The following is a 23560-nucleotide window of genomic DNA, read 5'->3' on the forward strand; positions in this document are numbered from 1 at the left end:
TAAATAAAAACCTCGTTTTAGATTATCATATTGTGTGGTAAATGTATTCTTTCACATCAGGAATGTCTAAGTTGGCATTATTCCATCATCCTCAACTAGTACAAGGAACTGTTGGTTTTCTTTTGTAAATCCATTTGAATGGATAAATTGTGGTGATTTATTATAGTTTTAAAGTTGTATTTTCCAAAAGAGCGTAATCCTGATGAGCATATTTTTATGTGCTTATTTGTCATCCATGTATCTTCTCTTGTGAAGCATCTATTAAAATCTTTTACTCATTTTTCACTTTAAAACATAGATGCAGGGCCTCCCTGGTGGTGCAGCACCGCACTATGAAGCAATCCACAGCCTCTGCAGCACGAGTTCGATCCCCAGCCGGACGGAGAGAAACCCACATGGGGAAGCAGACCTCTCTTGTCTCGCCCGCTGCTCCCCTCAGCAGTGTATTTCAGTCGGTCTGCGTGTTCTGTTCCCCATTTTGTCTCTGGTGGATCCTCTCTCACACACACACACACACACACCCCCCCAATGCCTCCATCTCTGGCCTGTATCCCAGCTATTGTATGCATAAATAAATAAATCTTTAAAAAAAAAAAAAAAAGACATAGATGCGGGGCCTCCCTGGTAGCACAAGGGGTTAAGATGCAACCTATAAAGCTATCCGCAACCTCTGCAGCATGAGTTCGATCCCCAGCCAGCCATGGAGCGAGCAACCAACCCACATGGCGCACAGACCTCTTCTGCCACGCCTGCTGCTCCCCTCAGCAGTGTATTTCATCGGTCTGCCTGTTCTGTTCCCCGCTCTGGCTGAATTCTGGCTCTGTTGAATTCTCTCACCCTCCCACGCTTCTGACTGTACCCAGTGCTTGTATAAATAAATAAATAAATAATTTTAAAAAAATACTTCAATAAATATTGAATCTACCAGCTTATAACATCAATAGCTTTCTAATTTTAGGGGGTGTCTTCTTTATTTTGCATGACTTATGTTACATCATTTTCAACATACAAAAGTCCCTCCATTTAGTGTTCCTTAATTTCTCCTATTTTCAGATACTGTAGTTGGCAGGTAGATGTATTTTCATACGATTAGACTCCTTTCTGGGCATTTGATTTTTTTGTCTCTTTGTTGATGGAAATATGATCCAAACTAAATATTTAGTGAATTTCTTGTACTTTTTAAAACTCCCTTATTAATTATAATCATTTATATGTAGATTTTTTTGTGTGTGTAGCCAGAAATAACAGAGGGTTTTTTCCTTTCTTTACAACCCTCTGGCTTTTCTTTTTCATTCCTTATTGCATCGGATAAGACCTCTGTTACAGTGGTGAACAGAAGTACTAAGGATATATAGCTTTTATTTTGTTCCACAGGATGAATTCAACACATTACCATTTAACTGTAATGTCTGCTGTAAGGGTTGTAAATATCTTCTTTCTAATTAAGAAAAAATTCCTTCTATTCCAAATTTGCCTTTTTTAAAAAAACTCAGGAGTGGATATTGGGTTTTGTCAAGTGCTTTCCCTTACAGAAGTGGTATGAATTTTTTAATTTACCCTGTTAACATTATTCTGTTAAACTCATTTTTGTCATTAACATATAACTCACATCACATAAATCCATACTTTCAAAATATTAATTGATTGATTTTTAGTAAGTCCATAAGATATACAACAATCACAGCTAACCATTTCAGAACACTTTTATGATTCTGAAAATAAATCTTGGAACTTTCAGTTCCTAAATCCTATTTATAGTATATAAATCCTATTTATCTAATACACAGTTAATATAGACAATATCATACTATAATCCAATTTGCTAAGAGATTAGTTTTAAGTTATTCCAAATACTAAAAAAGAAATAATTATATGATGAAATAGATACTAATTAAACGTTCTGTGCACATCCATTTATAAAATCCCATTTCTATTACAGTATGTCAATTTTTAAAAAATAAAATACACTACATTAAATTTTTTTTTGATAAAAAGTTTAACCCAAAAGAAGAAATCTTGGACCTCCCTGGTGGTGCAAGGGGTTAAGTCTCAGTACTATCAAGCTATCACCAGCCACTGCAATATGAGTTTGATCAGCGGCCAGGGAGCTTATCTACATGACAAAGCAGACCTTTCCTGTCTTGGCTGCTTTTCCCCTCAGCAGTATTTCAGTGGATCTGTCTTTTCTGCTCCCCACTCTGAATCTTCGCACCACCTCCACCTCTGGCCTACACCTCAGTTCTTGTATCCATAAATAAATAAAAATAAAATCTTTTTTTTTTTTAAAGAAGAAATCTTGTACCCATAAGTAGTCATTCCTGATTTCTATCGAATATTCCCTGTCCTGAATAAACCATTAATCTACTTTGCATTTAGTATTTGCCTAACCTGGACACTTCATATAAAATGTAAATACAAAATATGTGGCCTTTTCTGATGAATTCTTTTACTCAGCTTGTATTTGTGGTTCCTCCATATTATGGCACAAAAATATTCAATTTTATGGATACACCATATTTTACTTATCCACTGAAGGACATTTGACTTATTTCCGCATTTATGCTATTATGAGCTATGTGTCTATGAACATCCATCTGTGTACAAGTTCTATGTGAAACTATGTTTTTTATTCTCTGGGATATATCTAGGGTTTCGCTGAATATTTAGAAATGTTAAACTTGAATACCAGGTATAAATTTAACATGGTCATAATGTATTACTAACCCGTTACCAATATCTTGGTTTAAGATTTTTACACCTTTGTTGAAGACTGAAATTAATCTGTAATTTAAATTTTTGTTTGTTTTTTGTGGGACCCTCGCTGGAGGCCGGGGAACGAACCGGCACTGCAGAGACTGCAGGCAGCCTCGTAGCCCAGCGCTCAACCACTGCGCCACCAGGGGAGGCCCTCTGTAATTTTAAATTTCACAACATAAAATGTACTACTGATGAAGTAGCTACTTAACATTTGGTATCTGTATGAACTGTATCAATATTTTCTCTCAGTCCTATAGCAAAGTTATGCTGCTTCTCCTTCACTTGAGCAATGCCACACAACTTTTAATTATATAGGACTTTTCAAATAACCACATAATCTTTGTATATTCTCTCTATAGTACCTTTGATTCCCAGTTCATTGATTTTGATTGTAGTGACTGCACTTTTTTTTTTTTTTGACAAGGATTAATGTTATATTATATTTTTGGTAATTTATTGAATCATTTTTGGGCTGTTTAAGTCATTACGTTTTTAGGAATATAGTATCAATAGTGTATGTTATCATGATCAAATCCTCAGAATAGCTCTGCTATATAAATATACCAACTAATAAATACTTCCCATGAATTTCATAAAATGAATAATCCAAAAACAGAAAAATCTGCAAGAGCAATTGTCACAGCAAACATGCCAATCGGCCCTTCCTGGTGGGGCAAGGGATTAAGTACAGCACTGTGAAGCTATCCACAGCCTCTGCAGCACCAGTCTGATTCCGGGCTGGCCAGGGAGCTACCCACATGGCGCAGCAAACCTCTCCTAACTCACCTGCTGTTCCCCTCAGCAGTGTATTTCAGTAGATCTGCCTGTTCTGTTTCCCACTCTGTCTCTTGTGAATCCTCTCACCCCCCACACCTCTGTACCCCAGTTCTAGTATGCATAAATAAATATTTTTTTAAAAAAAGTGTCTATCACCTACCACCTCTTTTGGTCAAATTTTAGTGCCCATTTAGGAATGGCTAGTACTGTCAATAACTTCTTTTTTTTTTTAATAGAGGCATGTTTTATTTATTTGTTTGTTTGTTTGTTTGTTTTGTTTATACATGCACTGGGTACAGTCAGAAGTGCGGGAGGGTGAGAGAATTCACCAGAGCCAGAGCGGGGAGCAGAGCAGGCAGAAGGACCGAAGTACACTGCTGAGGGGAGCAGCGGGCGGCAGGAGAGGTCTGCGCGCCATGTGGGACCCTCCTCTGGTGGCCGGGGAGCAGCCGGGGATCGAACCGGAGCCGCAGAGGCCACAGGCAGCTTCGCAACCCAGCACTCAACCGCTGCGCCACCGGGGAGGCCCAACTTCTACTAACAAATTCTACATCCCTGAAACACTGAGATTTGAATGTGGATTTATAATAACTTACAAGTTTATATTAACCTCTTTCGTGAAGTGCAAATATAAAATCAAATACCTTATCAGTGAAATTTTTAAGTGAGAGACTTTAGAGGTAAGAACCAGCTAATAGTCTCACACAGGACAGCAGTTAGTTTTTAATTCTTTTTCATCAACACACTTTGAGATCATCATCATATATTAGCAGCTCAACCTTAACAACACATCTTTGGCAAAAATACTTACCAGTTCTCTCATTTGCACCATTCTGAGCAGCTTCCCAAACCACTGGTTTTGTCCCACAGGCATCTGTAGATGGAGAATCTGAATAGTCTGCAGGATTAAATGTCCTGGAATTTTAAGTAAAAAATAAAACTAAATGAAGCATTCACCAAAGTCACAAAATCAGCTGTTCACCATCCTCTTCCAAACAAACCCTGTCCATTCTAAGAGCCAGTCTAAGAAATTTTACCTTCCTTCCAGTCAAGAATAGCTAATTCTTCTAGTTGTTAGGATCCAGATCTTCAGAAAAACAGAAGTTGCTGAGGGACCTTCCAGACACTGGTGTATCGATGGTCTTATTAAATGGCTACCTCTGCATCCTAAAGCAGGTGTTGAGGCCTAATAATTGCCCTAATAAATGCTCAAATGTACAGTGCCTCTGAAAATTAAGCCCAGACTTCATCTGGGAATATGTCTTTCCTTCCCAAGTCAGAATCCAAATTTGGTTTTGAAATTCTGACAACTGCTCCATTTTGTATAGAAACAATGGATAGGGATAAAATGAAACGGTTTTGCTCAGTACCTCTTTATATATATATATATATATATATTTTCTTTCTTTTTTTTTAATAGAGGCATGTTTTATTTGTTTGTTTGTTTGTTTGTTTATACATGCACTGGGTACAGTCAGAAGCGCGGGAGGGTGAGAGAATTCACCAGAGCCAGAGCGGGGAGCAGAGGGCGGCAGGAGAGGTCTGCACGCCATGTGGGACTCTCCTCCGGTGGCCGGGGAGCAGCCGGGGATTGAACCGGCGCCGCAGAGGCCGCGGGCAGCTTTGCAACCCAGTGCTCAACCACTGCACCACCGGGGAGGCCCTATATATATATATATATATATATATATATATATTTTTTTTTTTTTTTTCCATTAAAATCCTAAGCACTGGGCCTCCCCAGTGGCGCAACGGTTAAGCGCTGGACTGCGAAGCTGCCCACAGCCTCTGCAGCACAGGTTCGATCCCCGGCCACCAGCGAGAGTCCCACATGGTGCGCAGACCTCTTCTGCCCTGCCCGCTGCTCCCCTCAGCAGTGTATTTTGTCAGTCTGCCTGTTCTGCTCCCCGCTCTGGCTCTGGTGGATTCTCTCACCCTCTCGCACTTCTGACTGTACCCAGTGCTTGTGTAAATAAATAAATAAATCTTTAAAAAATTAAAATAAAATCCTAAACACCTATGATTCAGAGGTCTAACCAGGCCCCAAAAATACTATCTTAAATTTTTCCATAGTAGAGCATATTTTCAAACTTTACTAAGGTCTGACAGAACAACAGAAAAATCACAAATCTGTATTTTTGAAAGTAATCAGCAAACTCCACAAAATAGCTTATAGTTGCCAAGCTGATGCTTACTTAGTGTTCCTGGCACTCTACTCCCTGTGTCTTCACACTTACGATGTTCATAGGGATCTCAAGCCATGGAAAAATGGAAGGAAGTAGCTCCTTGAATGACTGCTACTATGAAACAAAGGGCCCTTTTACTGAAACTAATCTCCTTCCTTTGTTAGAGTCACCTGTATATGGTTTCTGTAAGACTGTTAAAACTATGAGTTTCCTAAAAGTTCAAGGGAAGGTGATGTCTGAGAAGGAGCAAAAAGTGAAAGAACCACCAGAAATAATGCATAAACAACTGATCATACCACCTATGATTTATGAATAAAAGTATGCTCACCCTTCACTAGTACAATTCAAGTGAGGAAAAAATTACCACTTTTCACATAAACATTGCATTTACTTACTGTATACAGATGCTGGATATCCCAATGTAACTCTTTATGTAGAGTTTTCACATAGCATGATTGTGTACCTCTCTCTCAGAGGACAATTGGCAAAGTCTAGAGACATTTTTGATTCTGACAGCTTGAGGTGGGGTGCTACTGGCATCTATTAGGGAGAGGCCAGGGATGTTGCTAAACATCCTAAATGGAAAAGGTAACCACCATCCCAAGAAATTATTATCCAATCTAAAATGTCAACAGCAAATGCTAGAAACTCTAAGGCCTACTGCAAAACAATTTTATTTGTACTATTCCACTGTTTTCTCATTTTTAGAAAACATCTGACTCACCTGGATAAAGTAGCTAAAATATAGAGGAAAGGAAACCAGAGAAACAACAAGAGAAGATAATAATATAAAATATACTGGGTAAGACTTACCCCATGCCTTGGGTTGAAAATCTTCCTACCCCTCTCCCTCTGCCACGTCCAAACCCTTTAAAAATAAATAAATAAAATTACACACACACACACACACAAATACTTAGGTCCTACAATATTAGACTTCTACTACCTCTTCAGCTTATATACTACCCAAACAACACTGTCGTTCTAACAGCACCAACAATACCATCCAGTATACCCAATTTGCAGGTCTCAAAGACAGAATTACCTAAAGTTATTGATTTCAAAGGACAGAAAATAATTTGATTCTGCTTGTATAATATTTGTGACACGTGGCAGTTTAACACAGGCAGGATACATATTCTGTCTTTTTAAAATCAGCTATTGCAAGGATCATAGATATGTAAGCCTCTATAATAAAATGAGAAAAAGAAATTGCTAAATACTATTAAATACATAAAAATACTATTAAATACCATTTTTAATACCTGAATTCTGATCAATAACCAAAATGGCAGCAATCAAGCAAAAATACATAGTTCAACTCTACTTTTACTTAATTAGAATCCTAAACGGTACATTAGAGACATAAAGGCAAGAGCTAAAATTATACAACTATGAGAAAAAAGCACAAAGCAAAGCTTCAAGACAATGAATTTGGCAGTGGTTTCTTGGATTGGCAGGAAGAAATAGATTTGTGTTAACACAGAAACTATTAACAGGGGCCTCCATAGTGGCACAGGTTAAGTCTCAGCACTATCAAGCTATCCCCAGCCACTGCAGCATGAGCTCTATCCTCGGCCAGAGGGCTGACCCACATGGCACAGCAGACCTCTCCTGTCTCACCCGCTCCTCCCCTCAACAGTGTATTTCACTAGATCTACCTGTTCGGATCCCCATTCTGTCTCTGGTGAATCTTCTCACCCTCCCACACCTCTGGCCTATACCCCAGTTCTTGTATGCATTTAAAAAAAAAAAAAAACTATTAAATAGAGTAAAGAGACAATCCATAGACTATTTGTACATCATACATTTGATTAGGGAATGATATTGAGAATGTATGGTGAGTTTCTAGAACTCAACAACAAAAGAAACAGACCCCATTCAACAGGACACATTAATGCCTGGGCCACCAGGGAGGCGGCCCCTATTCTTAATTTTGAAAGTGACCTAAAGTATTTGCCCTGAACCACTATACAATTAGTATCAAACTGTACTTTACTGACACAAAATAATTGTTTTTGTACTGAATTAATGCTTTTCTCCCTCTTGCCCTGTGCTATACTTTGAATACTAAGCAATTCAAAGAAAGCTCTAGACGTAAACCACCAGCCTCAATACCCTACTTAAATATATGTAAATATAGATACTATGGTAAATAAATTATATCTCAAAGTTTTTTTTTTAAAGATTTATTTATTCATGCATACAAGAACCAAAGTACAGGCCAGATGCACGGGAGGGTAAGAGGATTCACCAGAGACACATCAGGGAACAGAACAGGCAGACTGACTGAAATACACTGCTGAGGGGAGCAGCGGGTGAGACAGGAGAGGTCTGCTGTGCCATGTGGTATTCTCGCCAGCCGGCCAGGATCAAACCTGCATTGCAGAGGCTGAGGACAGCTTCATAGCGCTGCGGTCAACCACCTGCTCCACCAGGGGAGGCCCTAAAGTTTATTTCTAACGTGATTTCTTTTAGTCTAACTTGGTTTAAAAAGCAAATCTGAGAGCCTCCCTGGTGGCTCAAGGGGTAAGCACCGCACTATAAAACAATCCACAGCCTCCACAGCATGAGTTTGATCCCCGGCCAGCCAGGGAGCTGACCAACATGGCACAGCAGATCTCTCCTGACTCGCCCGCTGCTCCCCTCAGTAGTCTTCTTTGGTCAATCTGCCTATTCTCTTCCCTACTCTATCTCTGGTGAATCCTCTCACCCCCACATCTCTGGCCTGTACCCCAGCTCTTGTATGCATAAATAAATCAATCTTTAAAAATAAATAAAAAGTAAATCTAAGTAATCTGTTATATTCTTTCTTAAAAGTAAAGATACCTGAGTTAGAAATTTGGATGTAAGCCTGTATTATCATTCAGGAAGGAAGGAGGCAACAAGGCAGATAACCAACCGACTACCCACTCTAACTCTCCCTCTGTCCATCTCCCCGAAGAACTCAGTTTCAGAATAAATTAGAACTAGTTCAACCCTGACCTAAAATAAGTAATCTGCCTCCCTCTAGCAAAACTAAGTTTTCTCATCTGTAAAACAACAACAGCAGTAGCCACAATAACAATCCTGAAAGGGCTTTGTACTGGGTATCAAAAGAAAATGTACATAAATCACAAATATAATATCTGCTATACAATAAAGCACTCAGAATATTAGTTATTATTAATTATTCCATTTTTATTCAACTCAGAGAAAAACATTCCATAAATAGGTAATTCTTCAGACTTAGGTAAACATCACAAAAACTCATTTCACTAAAGTGCTAGAGGTCCTAGCTGTAGCCTGCAAGACATTGCGACGAGATAAAGTAAGGACAACCCTTCCCCAGACAGAAAAAATCTGCCATTACAAAAATGCTTATATAGAGAACCATCATAACTGCATTGAACAATGGAGTAAAAAGTCAAAGTCAATTAAAGTAGCTCTCCCACCTAACCAAAACAAGGTCTGCAATTACATCATATATCTTGATTTGATTAACAATGAGAAAATAAATTACATTCTTGGAATCACAAATTAATCACAAATTAAATCACAAATTAATAAATATTAAAACATGCTAGTAGAAAACGATGGGGGGGGGCAGTGTCAAGCAAATTATTTTAATTGTAAAACCAGTATCACTAGGTATAATACATCTGTTCAAGTGCAAGACAGAAACATTTAATGACTTTTTGATTAGAGCTTCAAGATTTACTCATATAAAAGTCACTCTCAAAGCATTTGAAAATAAGTTTCAAGCCCAACACTTCACTCATAGTCTCATCAATAAAAAGATTTCAGAGCAGCCATTCTCAGAGTGCACTGCCACACCGTAGAGCCCACTGTAACAATAGTCTGCCTTCCTCATTCAATCATAAGCACCTCCATCTCCCTTATTTGGTTCTTACCTCTACCACGGGCTCGCTTGCCTCGTTCTGAAGGCTTGTCACCTTGATTGCATTCAATTCCATTCTCTTCATTTCTAACTAAGGAAGAAAAGAACATCTCTTGTACATAATCATACCAATAGCTATTAAATCCAAGAGCAAAAAGACTTAAAATGGCTAGAATTTACTCCAAGGGTTCAGAAAACAGGAACAAACAAAACCATACCAAAATGGCTCAAAAACAGGGTAACACAATTTGCATTTGATTGATGGGTGAAATTTCTGGGGGAAAAATTAATACATGACACTTTTTCTTTCTTCTATTTGGACTTGCCCTCCCCTAAGGAAGTTTAGATCAAAAAATGACCTTTTTTATACAACTAAGTAACATCAGATTTTGCTTGTCCTGGAAGGCACAGAATAGCAATATAGCAATTCAATGAAATATTGAGTCCTTGGGAAAATTAGTGTTAGAGACATGTTTTTCCAGGATGCTGTTCAGAAAATCTAAAGTCTTTTCCCCCTCCTCATCCCTATGTCAGCATTAATGACTCTATATAACACAGAAACTGTATGAACAATACAGGGCAACACTTGCTCCCCTATCTATTTCAGGGCCTAATCCCCATGAGTTCTTAGTGTGGCCCTTTCTTGACAATTCCATTTAATTTTGCCAAACTCCTCCCTATTATCCCTTCTGCCTTATTTTTCCTCACATCATATCTACATGAAGATTTATAGTATTAAAATAAAATGCTACCTCTCTCTCACTGCTGCATCCTATTCTACTTCCATTAGAAGATATGTTGTAGGAGGGCCAAGATTTCGATCTGTTTTGTTCATTGCCATATGCCTGTAAGTGTTCCTGCTACAGACTAGCTATTCACTCATTAAATCCTGTAGTGTAAACAAACTAGCAAAGAAATCTCTAAGGTGACATTAAATATTTCTATTTTATTCATTCATAATTTAGCTACTTTCGTATGTCTGCACGGGCAGTATTGTTTTTGAGTAAATGGTACCAAAACCCGGTATAAATGGAAAGTAGTGAGAAAATCTTACCTATTCAAAAACTTTCCTCTTAATCCCTTGCCTATATCATGAGTATCCCTAAGTGGGAAAGAATAAACAGCTTCATCTATCAGTGAATGAAAAACCTCCTTTAAAATTAGAGGACGCACTTGATTCATAACAGAAAGCAGTCTTAAGACAAACAACACAACTATCTGCCTACAGCCCAGGTCAGTGCTAACACGAAATTGCATGAGTTAGGAACTCTAATGAACTACATGACTGTACCCTATTACTAAATGTTAACTCTAACAACAAATACTGTATTAAGGAAGTAGATTTATAGGTACACAGTACCACTATTTGAGCTTTTCAGTATGCACAATTTTCATAATAAAAAGTTTAGGAGTAAAGTCTATACTTACACTCTCTCCCACGATTACCACCTCTTCCTTTCCGGTTGTTTCCACGTCCACGACTCACTTCTCTCTCATTTTTCTTCTCTCTATTCTCTTTATTTTCTGAACCTTCTTTTCCAAAATTCTTCTTCTTCCCCCCTACAGTCTCCCATGAAGTCTACCGAAGATAAGAGTTGTCATTCAGAGTGTCATTAAGTGTGTCACTCAAGTACAATTGTCAAGGGCGTGCATGTGTCTTGCAAGCCTAATTACAAGTGCCTTGCAGCTCACTTGCCTACCATTTTAACTCTTTTCATTATATTGGGTTGTCAGTAAAGTCATGACACATATTTGCTTGAAAAAAACCAGAAAAAACATAGCATGACTTTTCTGATAACCTGATAGTTCTACTTTCTGGTAATAAAGACAGGAAATTTCTTACTAATCCCTGTTGTATATAAAACACATATAAAGATTACAGCAACTAGCAGAACTGACAAAATGGTATGTGTTTTCCCTCCACAGAGCCTTTTCCAGTAGTGATATAGCCCCTTATAGTGATATAAGCACTGCCTCTTTAGTAGAGCGTAGACCTACTAATACATAGATGAACTCCAAGAGCATGAAATCCCATAAAATGATACCCTAAAAACTCAAAAATAAAACTGTCTATTCAGCTATCCAAAGGAATCAAAAACTAAGACAAAACTTTTTGTAAGTACCCAAAATTTCAACCTCAAAGACCTGTTCTAATGAGAAATCAGATGATAATCTTCTCTACCTCTCCTTTAATAGAGGTATCAAATAAAAGCTCATATCTATATATGAGACAAAAACAAAACAAAAAAAAAGACAATATGTTCTTGTTTAATATAAATGAGTATAAGACTATCAATCAGAGTATTTCACTGGGAAATCCCAAATCTGGTGCATTTCTTCGTTTACTTTTTCATAATCTATTTATTTTACAAAGAATTTGAGATGATTCAGTCCCAAAAATGAAAACGAGAGCAAAAACTATTTTATGCTTTTTTACCAAAAAAGAAAGGGGTGGGGATGTCAGAAAAAAACTAACACAGTATGTCCAAATACAGATAACACTGGAAATCAACTAAAGAGATATATCTGAATTATTTCAGCAAAAGTAATAGCAAAAGCCAGATTTAAACACTTTTTTAAAAGCAGCTTTTTTTGGTATCCACAAATCTTTGATGAACCCATTTAGTTTTATTTAAAATGATTAGATGTAAAAAAAAAAAAAAAACAAGGCCCATATCTAAGCTAAAGATTTCAAAAATCAACATCCAATTATATTTGGGGGTCACAGCAGAATAATGAGGTATTCTCTGTACTATGAGCAAGGACCTAGTCTATCCTTCCTGGAAGTCTACCTTGTGACACAAATTAGTTCGCAGGTATTGCCCCAGCAATTTAACTTTGAGGCCTTTATTCAGAGAAAATAATGTTACAGTTGTACAAACACTTATATATAGGCAATCATCAGAAAAATGAGAGATTCCCAAAATAGCTTAGGAGATTATCCACTCTAGATCATCCATAAAAGAAGTGTGTAGTCATTTAAAGAGCTACCCAGATCTACACAGAAGAGATCCATGATGTGAATGAAGCAAACTATTGGCAAACACCATGTGAAGTAGGATTATATATTTTAGTTCAAATAGGATCATGTGCATATACTGAAGAATATTACAAGTAGTTATCTAAGTGAGGATGTATAATTTGATTTAACCTCTTTATCTCTACATTGCTTTCATAATTAGAGAAAACAATAAAATGTAGTTATAACAGGAAAAAAAAGTTCAGTGTATGCTCACTAATTTAAGAAACAAGACAGCTTATGTAAGATAGAAGCCCATTCTCTTAGATTACCAAGACAAAAAAGTAAGTACTAGGGCCTCCCTGGTTAAACACAGCACTGGGAAACTATCTGAAGCCTCTGCAGCACAAACTGGAATTGGCTCCCCGGCCAGGGAGCTACCCACATGGCCCAGACCTCTCCTGTCTCCCCTCAGCAGTATATTTCAGCCAGCCTGCTTGTTCTGTTCCCCACTCTGTCTCTGCTGAATCCTCTCACCCCCTGACCTCTGGCCTGTACCCCAGTTCTTGTATGCATAAATAAATAAAAACAGTTTTTTTAAAAGTACTAAATGTCCTAGAAATATACACAACAGAGTCAACACTAGGTACATATATGTACAATTTATAATGTGTTTATATGGTCAGACCTAACAGTGCTCAGTTCATTATGAAGGGGTACACTTTCTATGGAAAATAACTGTAAGAGAAAAATGTCTGGGTATACGCCATTTCATTCAGGAAAGGATATCCTTTCAAGCAACTTCACAAGAAGTTATGTGAGGGGGAAAGTAGGAAAAGCAACACCTTTAAAGGGAAACTGGTCTAACACTACAGTAAATGCTAATGAGAATAACTGCTTATTTTGCACGGCAATCTGCAATCAAGCTCATAAGCTATCAATGTGAACCAAATAATTAAGAAAGATTTAACAGAACTTGGGGCAACCTTGTTATCTTTATTTTGTTACTTGCACAACAACTTTTAAAAAATTTTAAGGGCTTCCCCGGTGATGCAGGAGTAAAGTCTCAGCACTATTAAGATACCACCAGCCACTGTGGCAGGCCCCAGGCAGGAGTTCTATTTGGGCCACGTAGGGGGCCAGGTAGCTAACTATCCCACATGGCACAGCAGACCACTTCTGGCTCACCCCCTGCTCCCTTCAGCAGTGTATCTCAGTAGATCCACCTGTTCTGCTCCCCACTCTATCTCATGCCCCCTCCTCTGGCCTACACCCCAGTTCTTGTATGCATTAAAAAAAAATCAGAGCCGCTCCTGGTGGTGCAGCGGTTGAGCGCTGGATTGCAAGGCTGCCTACAGCCTCTGCAGCACCAGTTCAATCCCCCGCCACCAGCGAGGGTCCCACCAAAAAAAAAAAAAAAAAAAATCTTTAAAAAAAAAGAAAGTCTAAGAGAAACCATCCTCCAGACATCAAATTTTGTGAGCAGAAAAGCAGTTTTTAAAGGTCATTTCATTCAAAATTCCTTACCTACTCTTTCACATTTGCCGGGAACCACACAACACAAATTACTCAAAACAGCATTATGAAGACATGAAAAGCTTAGCACTTCAGATAATGTTCAATTTTTCCTTTATGACAGCTATTCTTACATGAAAAAGACAAACTAGTCCTCAAAAAAAAAAAACCATGAACGATCCCACTTAACATTTTTTCAAGTCTTAATTTTATTTCAGAACACCGTGGTACAAAATAAGGTTAGCCAGCAGGATAAGATTTGCTCGCTTTCGTGGCTTATTTTAAATTGTATTGCTCCTTTCAATCCTACAGTGTTTACATTCTCTATCTCCAATACTTCAGTTAACTATATTCCAGTCAGGGGAAGATACCCCTTACAGATGGTTAGCACTGGCTGCTGTTGACAGCAACCAGGTAAAAGACAACGCAAAACAGTATTAAAGAAAAGATGCACCCCAGAGTGATCCTAAACCACCAGGGTTTCAAAAGGACTATCTCCATGTCCCCCCATATTCCTCTCACCTCTAAACAAGCATATACTTTCTGCATCTGTATAGAGGCATCCTTTCAGATTCAGGAGTCAGATCTGGCCCCCACTATGTGATTTCTAGGTTCAAGAGTTAACAAAAGTTTTTGTGTAACATTCACTCCGGAACCACCTTCGCTAGGTTCAGACTCCAAATGAGAAGAGAAAGTTGAAATTTAATAAAACACAGAGAGAGAACCTGATTTTTTAAACTAATTTTCACCCATCTACCACAGAAAAAGAATGAAACCTAAGCAACAGAGATAGCATCCCAGCTAACTTCTAGCACAAAAAGAAAATAGCCCCTCCAATTAATAATTTACAAATATTTCATTTATTCACAGTGATTTTTATAAAGAAGGCAGTTGAGCTCTTCAGTTCATTTTGAAAATAACTAAGAACAATTCCACACTGCATCCATTAGCAATGAGGTAAACACAAACACACATCCCATGTTTTATAAAACCCAGCAAAAAACATGCTTAAATGTCAGGAAACAAACTATTTTGATGCATCGTTTAACACGATATATTTTTCCCAACAAAATGACATATTTGGTAGTTTATTGTGTGGACCAACATTATCTTGTGTATGGAATTTTACCCACAGAAGCTGCCATTCTGAAACAGTGAAATATTTTCCCAATTATCCAATTTTTGTAATTACAAAGTGTATTCTGATTGTTTCATATTAAACATATATCACAGATAGTCATTTTACTTTAGCTTTTCATGGCAGTTCTTTTTTGTACAGTCTGTCCCTATGATAGTCTATCCCTAAAATGAGAACACTAACAAGGGAGACACTTTTTTATTAGTTCATGTTTGTACCTCTTTTTAGGTCAATTATTTGTTTTAATCTGCTCTGAAATTGTTGCCTCAATATGAAAACACAAATAAAATAGTGTGCAATCTCCAGATAGAAATCAAAAGATCAGGCTGCCAACTGGATTTAATTGCATCCTTCCAAAAATAAAGGGATGAGGCTCTACTTTGCCTGTACATTTCTCAAAGTTTACTAGGCCAAAAGAAAAATTTTTCCCTCATTTTATATATCTGTCAAACTGTCATGAAAATGTGTCCGTAGAATATTCACACATAAGCAAATAGATATACCAGCAAATCCTGGTTTTCTGTTAGTCTAGAGATATAAGGAGTAGTAAGAAGTGACGATTGAGATGAAGAAACATGAGCAGTGGAGCCAAGAGAAGTTTTTCAGGTGGTGAAAATGTCCACAGGCCCAGAGAATTTTGGAAACTGTGTAAGGCTGGAGTGGATGACCAAGTTCTCTTTCGAGTCTTCAGATTCTACGACTTCATGAAGAAACCATACATAACAAAAACAGTCATTTCAGGTTAGTGTTCTTTCTGAAACTTAAAACAAATATGGAATGGTACCCATAATCCCTTCCACCCCCACCCCCAAATAAGGTGAGGTTGAAAATGCAACATGGAACTGGAGACTAACTTAGCACTGCAAGTCAATTATAATACTTACCGTGTCTGAATTCCCTTCCAGCAATATATTGATAGCTTTGTTCACATCTCCGTTACAGTCATGTAGGGCCACTATGCACTCATCCTGATTTTTTCCTGTCACTTCCATAAGCTGTCAAAATTATCAGAAAATGTTAGAGGGAGCCAAAAATTACACTTGAGATTCTTCTACATAACTACAGAAATAATGTAATCCTTCCACATGAAGATGGCCTCTTGTAGACTCTGAGTTTACAGTCCAAGAACAGATTTCCCTGGTTTTGTGGCCACCCCATGCCCTTTCACCAATACTGGAAGAATCAAACAATAAATCAACTCTCCCGTTTCAAGTTGACCAAGTGTCATATTATTAATCATCAGTACACACATATGGATATCCCAAATTGAGAACACTCGTAATCATCTATGACTGCTCAAACTTGGTTCAATGGCATGAGATTCTCCAAATTAAGAACTTCTCAAATATTAAGCAGGAGACTGTGTGTTTCTTAAAGTTATCCAGTATGAGTATGTGGCCACCTTGAAAGAACATCCCATCCAAACACTTTGTACAAAGACAACATTCCCAACATGAAATATCACTGCTTAGATCAGAACATTCCACATACATATTAAATTAGAAAATCCTAAACTCTGGGCCTCCCTGGTGGCGCAAGGGGTTAACCACCGCACTATGAAGCAATCCGCAGCCTTGCAGCACAAGTTCAATCCCCAGCTGGCCAGGGAGCAACCCACATGGCGAAGCAGACCTCTCCTGTCTCATCTGCTGCTCCCCTCAGCAGCGTATTTCGGTCAATCTGCCTGTTCTGTGCCCAACTCTGTCTCTGGTGAATTCTCTCATCCCTGCATCTCTGGCCTGTACCCCAGCTCTTGTATGCATAAATAAATCTTAAAAAAAAAAAAAAAAAAAAAAAGCATTGAGAAATCCAGAAATAAAGAAAACCTTTTAAAAAAAAAAAAAAAGAAGGGCCTCCCCGGCGGCACAGCGGTTGAGCACTGGGTTGCAAAGCTGCCCGCAGCCTCTGCAGCACCGGTTTGATCCCCGGCTGCTCCCCGGCCACCAGAGGAGGGTCCCACATGGCGCGCAGACCTCTCCTGCTGCCCGCTGCTCCCCTCAGCAGCGTACTTCGGTCCTTCTGCCTGCTCTGCTCCCTGCTCTGGCTCTGGTGAATTCTCTCACCCTCCCGCGCTACTGACTGTACCCAGTGCTTGTATAAATAAATAAAAATAAATCTTTAAAAAAAAAAAAAGAAAATCCTAAGCTCTCAAAGGCAAAGTTCTACAACTACCACAAAACTCACTTGTAGATATACTTATTTTTTTCTACTCAAGGAGCTTAATGGGATGCTATGTTTGAAGCAATCAAAGCAATCAAAGAAATATCCTTGAGAGACTAAACTACTTAACATTTTTGTCACTACTGACAATCACAGATTAGGCACAATACAGGTCTCTCAATTATAAGTGAACAAATGCATGCTTTAAATTTTGGTTGTATTTTAACTATTTCAGTATGTACCAACTGCAGCTCTAAATGTTGGAGTCCTAAACTCCTAACATTTAAAGTAATTTTTCTGTGGTCACAAAACTAATGAATAGCAAAGCTCATCTAGAATCTCCTTGTAGTACTTTTTTGCACTACACCATCCCAGCTCTCTAACTTCCATGCTGTATTACGAAGAAGTACTTTCTTTTACAAAGAAGTACTAGACACTCCATAGCTTTCCAGACCTTCAATCTTCCGATATCTACAAAAATGTCAGGTTGTTATCAATGCTATATACTAGGCAAATACCTATCACGTACAATTATTAAGATGTAAGTCAACATCAAAATTCCCCCAGAAATAGGATGAGAAAGATACAGACAGAATTAAAGTTAAAACTTAAGAAGTTTGAATCCCTAGAAGAACAAATGTCTTTGTGTACCTATTAAACTATTTAAGAGCAAAGGTAATATAATATGTAGGGGGAAAGTATGACTCAATCTGTACATAGATCTCATTCCACAGAATTAGTTTATGTAATATTTAATAATTCACATTTGTGGCCTTATAAAAAGATTACCACTAGCCCAATAACAGCAACAACAATAAGAACAAAGAATTTACATAGAAAAAGGCACCATCAGACATATACTAAATGTACTTTGTATACACAAATATAGATGATGTCAATGTGCCTTCACACATGTCCAGCTCAGTGCACACAAATAACATGACTAGGGCCTCCCCTGGTGGCGCAGCGGTTGAGTGCTGGGCTCTGAAGCTGCCCGCAGCCTCTGCAGCACCAGTTCGCTCCCTGGCCACCGGCAAAGGCCCATATGGCGAGACAGACATCTGTCTCGCCCGCTGCTCCCCTCAGCAGTATATTTCGTCAGTCTGCCTGTTCTGTTCCCCACTCTGGCTCTGGTGAATTCTCTCACCCTCCCGCGCTTCTGACTGTACCCAGTGCTTGTATAAATAATATTAAAAAAAAAAAAAAAACAAATAACATGACTAAATCACAAGGATCGTACTGCCAAGAAGATAGACATATCAATTCCTTCACTGTAGCCACTGATAAAGTTATTTAATCACAAGTCAAAATTCCAATTAGTTGTAACTAAGAAGCATACTTCAAAATCTCTACTGAAACAATCATTTTAAACACAAGAATAAATTACAAAAAGAGTAATGCCCTTTGCCAAAAACATACCTGTTTAACTTTACCTTCAAACTCTGCGTCATTTTTATCAAAGATCACTTGAGCAAGACGCATCTGTTCAGCTGTTGCCTGGAAAGCACATAAAACTGTTTTAGATTTGAGCACCCAAAATATCAGATGTCAAAATCTGGTGTACAGATGAAAGATCTCAAGCAGAACAGCATTACAGTAAGAGAAATACTGATTTAGCAAAAATTAAAGACTCTTTAGGTCTCTCAAATATATACAGCCTATTCCCATAAGATATATAAGTATTAAATCATATAAAGATCCCATTCTTTTAGCCAAATGACCTAAAGTTCCTGCTCCTCTTCTCTGGCAATATGATTCATTGTATTTTCTTTCCCGGGCGAGATAGAATGACCAGCACAAAAGTGGAAGAAATAATATTCAGGATACATGGCTAGATCCAATCTTGGATTTAAAGAAAAAACAAAAAAAGGTGGGGGGCACTAAAAAGAAACTTTCAAACACTAAAATTAATCTGAATAAAACTCTTCGTGTTGGTTTTTTCACCAAAATCCTTTTTTAAAGGATAATGAAATTATTGTTTCTTTGAGGTTTCCTTTTTTGGGATATTTCAGCAATAAAAAGTTCAAAAGATGTTTTTTAAAAGTTCTTATTGAGTGAGTGAATAGTAATAAAGAATTTTGTTTCTTAACTTTGATAAAGGAACCACAATTATGACAACACGGAAAGTATGTGAACAGTATTCAGAAAATGTACTATCTCTGTGCAACCTCCTGGTTAATCTAAAAGTATTTCAAGAGTTTTTCTTAAATTTCCCTATTAGCTAAAGTTTATAACAAAATACCATCATAAATATTAAAAAAGCTAAAGCTTAAATTAATGAATGATCTTAGAGGAAAAAACACCCATGAGGAGCTAATAGTGAACAACTTTTCTTCCCAACTCTTAAAACATTCATTTCAAATATTCTAAATCAGGGGAGGGGAGGAATGTTTGATAGTATTTGCTGCATTGTAAAAATACTTTTAAGAAAGGCTTTCCAATCCATATGGGTGATAGAGTATACAAACTCTAGCTAGCTTTGGCCTGTCACCTCCAATCTAATGGCCAATTCCTTCATTGCAACCTATGCCTCCATGACCTCTTATTGAACTGCTGCAATTTTACCACATTACACCCAGGAAAATATTTACAGAAACTCTCAACTTCACCTACACATACTGCCGATTTCACCTCAATCCTACTCAGCATATACATAGATATTGATTGATTGATAGATATACAAGGCCCTCATATACACTCTCACTATACCTACCTGCATATCAATCATTTTCCTGACCCATAACCAACTGAGAAGTCCCAGTGCTGCAGCCAAAAGGACCAAAGGTATGAAATAACTAGATGAGGTAAAAGGAAAAAGCAAAGGGGAAGATGAGCTCTAGAAATATGGCATTTCCACATTATACATTTGGGTTTAGGGTAATGTCAACCTTCTATGAATAAAACTAAACCCTTGGGGCCTGTAATAATGAAAGCCTAAATGAGTAATTTTTGCCCATTTTCCTTAATACCAATACTTTCCACTTCCTGAGCTGCAAACCTAAAAATTATACCTTACTTATATTAAGCCTTCCTCCATCCAAGCACCTCTAATACTCATCAATTTGCAATATTTTAAATTTCATTAAATTACAAATTTTTCAAATATCCCACAAGAAAATTATAGTGACCCATAAGGTAAACATGTTAAAAGAACTATTTGACACTTTTCTGTTATCAAATACAGAATACTGAATCTACTATACTTTACAGAAGCATATTGAATGACACAATTCGTAGCGTATATGTCATGTTTACTGTCTGCATAACAATCCACTGGCTAGGTCCTGCTCTTTACTCACTCTACACATTCTTCATAACTGCCTAAACACCTCAGTGAGCTTTCTTAGAATAAACACAAAGATGTGAAACTACTGGGTCAAAAAAATAGCTACTAAGATGTTCACAGGAATTTAAAGTATGCTCAAAAATGCTCTGCACAACAGCTGTAAAGATTAATGCTCCACCAACGGTGTAAGATAGACTGCTTCCTCAAAATCTTCCCAACTTTTAAAACACCAATGTAATTAATGAACAGGTTCCCATTTGGCTTAAGTTTTATTTCATACATTGCTATAAAATGGTAAATTTTCCAAAAAAACACTAACATGAAACACGATAAAAAAGACTAAGACAAGTAGTGGGGCTGAAACACTTTCATTTTTCAAACGACACAGTAGAAACAAGAATTATCAAGAAATGCTAACTCTATGGGGGAAAGTGTGGCAAGGAACAGACTATCTGCACATGACCTCAAAATGTCTTCACAAAAAACTGGTTTTCAGTTGTTAGAAGAAACACAGTGACAATAAATTAAAGAAAATGGATAAAACCAGGACTTTGTGATCAAAATCAACATTGTCAAGTGAGGGGCAGAGTCATCATGTAGTGGACTCCAAGTGAAGGACTGAGAAATACTATCACTGAAACAATATTCCAATCATATCTAGAAACTGAACCTAATCATGATGAAGCATCAAAATCAAATAGAACATTTTATACAATGACCTGCCCATAATTCTTCCAAATTACCAGTAACTTAAAAGACAAAGAAAGGCTGTGAACTGTTCCAGATTAAAGGAGCACAAAAAGACAAGTCAACCAAATGAATATGTGATGACTCTATACTGGAAGAGGAAAATGTGCTACAAAGGACATCACTGGAATAACTGACATTACTGAAATGAATGGGGAAAAAAATGAGAGTATCTAAACTGAAATGTGAACTGTAAAGAACGTTGTAGCAATGGTAAATTTACAAAAGCTGATAGAACTATGTTTGTATACAGAAACATCCTTGTTTACAGCAAACACACAAAAGGATAAAAAGACAAAATGTATTTACTTAATAAACTCTCAAATGGTTCAGAATAGTACATTTTTTATACATAGACATTAAAAAAATACAGAAAATAAGTGACAATATGTTAAGAATCTGTTAAGAGAATGAGAGTTCTCTAAAATACAATTGCAAACTTTCAGCAAAGCCAAAACACACTGACAATATATAACAAAATCAGGTGACAAGTTGTATCTCACATTCTGAAAATACAAACTTGAAAAAACACCTACAGATGCACATGGAATCAATGTGTGCCTTGTGAAGAAAGCAGAGGTAAGTAGCGTCTGGCTGGTCTAAACAGGAAAACCTCAATAGCCAAAAGGAATTCACAAGAAAAATGAAGTGGACCAATATGAGAACAACAGCTGGCACTGTAGCGTTTTGACAACTCCAACAGTAGTAAGTTAAATGTCAAGACTATGGAAAGGTTTAAAGAGGTTTGGGTAGTAATCATCATAAACTCTTAAAACCAGCTAATGTTCCCATAAAGAAAAACTATTGGGGGGGGGGGCCTCCCTGTTGGCACAAGGGATTAAGACACAACCTATGAAGCTATCCACAGCCACTGCAGCACAAGTTCAATCCCCGGCCAGCGAGCTACCCAAATGGCACAGCAGACCTCTCCTGACTTGCCCGCTGCTCCCCTCAGCAGTGTATTTCAGTCAGTCTGCCTGTTCTGTTCCCCACTCTGCCTCTGGTGAATCCTCTCACCCCTCCCCCCCCCCACAGCTCTGGCCTGTACCCCAGCTCTTGTATGCATAAATAAATCTTTAAAAAAAAAAAAAAAAAAAGGCTGAGCTATGAGGCTATCACCAGCCACTACAGCATGAGTTTGATCCCCGGCCAGCCATGGAGCTGACCCACATGGCGCAGCATACCTCACCTGTCTCCCCCTTGATCCTCTCAGCAGTGTATTTCGGTCAATTCAGCTGTTCTGGCCCCCACTCTATCTCTGGTGAATCCTCTCACCCCTTGCACCTCTGGCCTATACCCCAGTTCTTGTATGCATAAATAAAGAAATCTTTTTTAAAAAATTAAAAATAGGGACTCCCTGGTGGCAAAAGGGGTTAAGCACCACTCTGTGAAGCAATCCGCAGCCTCTGCAGCAAAAGTTCAATCCCTGGCCAGTCAGGGAGCAAACCACATGGCACAGCAGACTTCTCCTGACTCGCCTGCTGCTCCCCTCAGCAGTGTGTTTCAGTCAAGTCTACCTGTTCTGTTCCCATTCTGTCTCTGGTGAATCCTCTCACCCACTGCATCTCTGGCCTGTACCCCAGCTCTTATATGCATAAATAAATAAATCTGAAAATAAAATTAGATTAAAATTAAATAAAAGGAGCTCTAGAAGGTGAACTGTGATTTTCACTTACTCACTGTATGTTATGTATTAAAAGAATGTGCCAGATTCAAGACACTTCAAGACAGAAAACACGGCATATAGAAAAGTCATAGCATAAGACAGGCCAATGGGACCTCCTTGTTAGCCAAGGGGCTAAGTGTCAGCGCTATCATGGAAAAGGCCCACCGAAACTGCCTGAGTTCACAACTGTCTCTGGGTCAGGGAGGAAGACATTCACTAATAACAGTTCTAAAGACAGCAATATTCAAATTTGAAAAGCCTTGAGAACTACATGTTTTTCCTAGATGTACACCAGTTGCAGAAATAAAGGAATCTCTCTCCTGATGCTGTTAAAATATAAAATATCAATAAGAAAACATTTAGTTGACATTTTACAAAACTTATAAGTAAAGCATATAGTAATGAGAGCATTTTGCCTGACAGCTGGAGCTTCTACATGTTTCTATATTTTCATTTTGATACTGTTTCTTCACCCACACCTTTCTAACT

General features: G+C 37.9%; 1 protein-coding gene across 7 annotated transcripts in view; it reads right to left on the reverse strand.

Moving 5' to 3' along the window:
* The window catches only part of UBAP2 (ubiquitin associated protein 2), an 84979-nt gene that overhangs the window by 35463 nt on the left and 25956 nt on the right, over positions 1-23560 (reverse strand). For 4 of the 7 annotated variants that reach the window (XM_054689561.1, XM_037494837.2, XM_037494836.2 and 1 more), the window contains 6 exons: positions 18792-18869; positions 16097-16207; positions 11029-11179; positions 9614-9691; positions 6534-6588; positions 4346-4449 (listed from right to left, as the gene is read on the reverse strand). In XM_054689561.1, coding sequence (XP_054545536.1) covers positions 4346-4449; positions 6534-6588; positions 9614-9691; positions 11029-11179; positions 16097-16207; positions 18792-18854 — 562 coding nt within the window. In that variant the 5' untranslated portion in view covers positions 18855-18869. Of the gene's footprint in view, positions 1-4345; positions 4450-6533; positions 6589-9613; positions 9692-11028; positions 11180-15715; positions 15804-16096; positions 16208-18791; positions 18870-20085; positions 20168-23560 lie in introns of those variants that run through there. The other 3 variants (XM_037494839.2, XM_054689562.1, XM_054689563.1) reach the window with 3 other exon arrangements.

Source organism: Talpa occidentalis, unplaced genomic scaffold (assembly GCF_014898055.3).
Source record: "Talpa occidentalis isolate TD23 unplaced genomic scaffold, MPIMG_talOcc4v2.1 talOcc4.7, whole genome shotgun sequence".
NCBI classification, from domain to species: domain Eukaryota; kingdom Metazoa; phylum Chordata; class Mammalia; order Eulipotyphla; family Talpidae; genus Talpa; species Talpa occidentalis.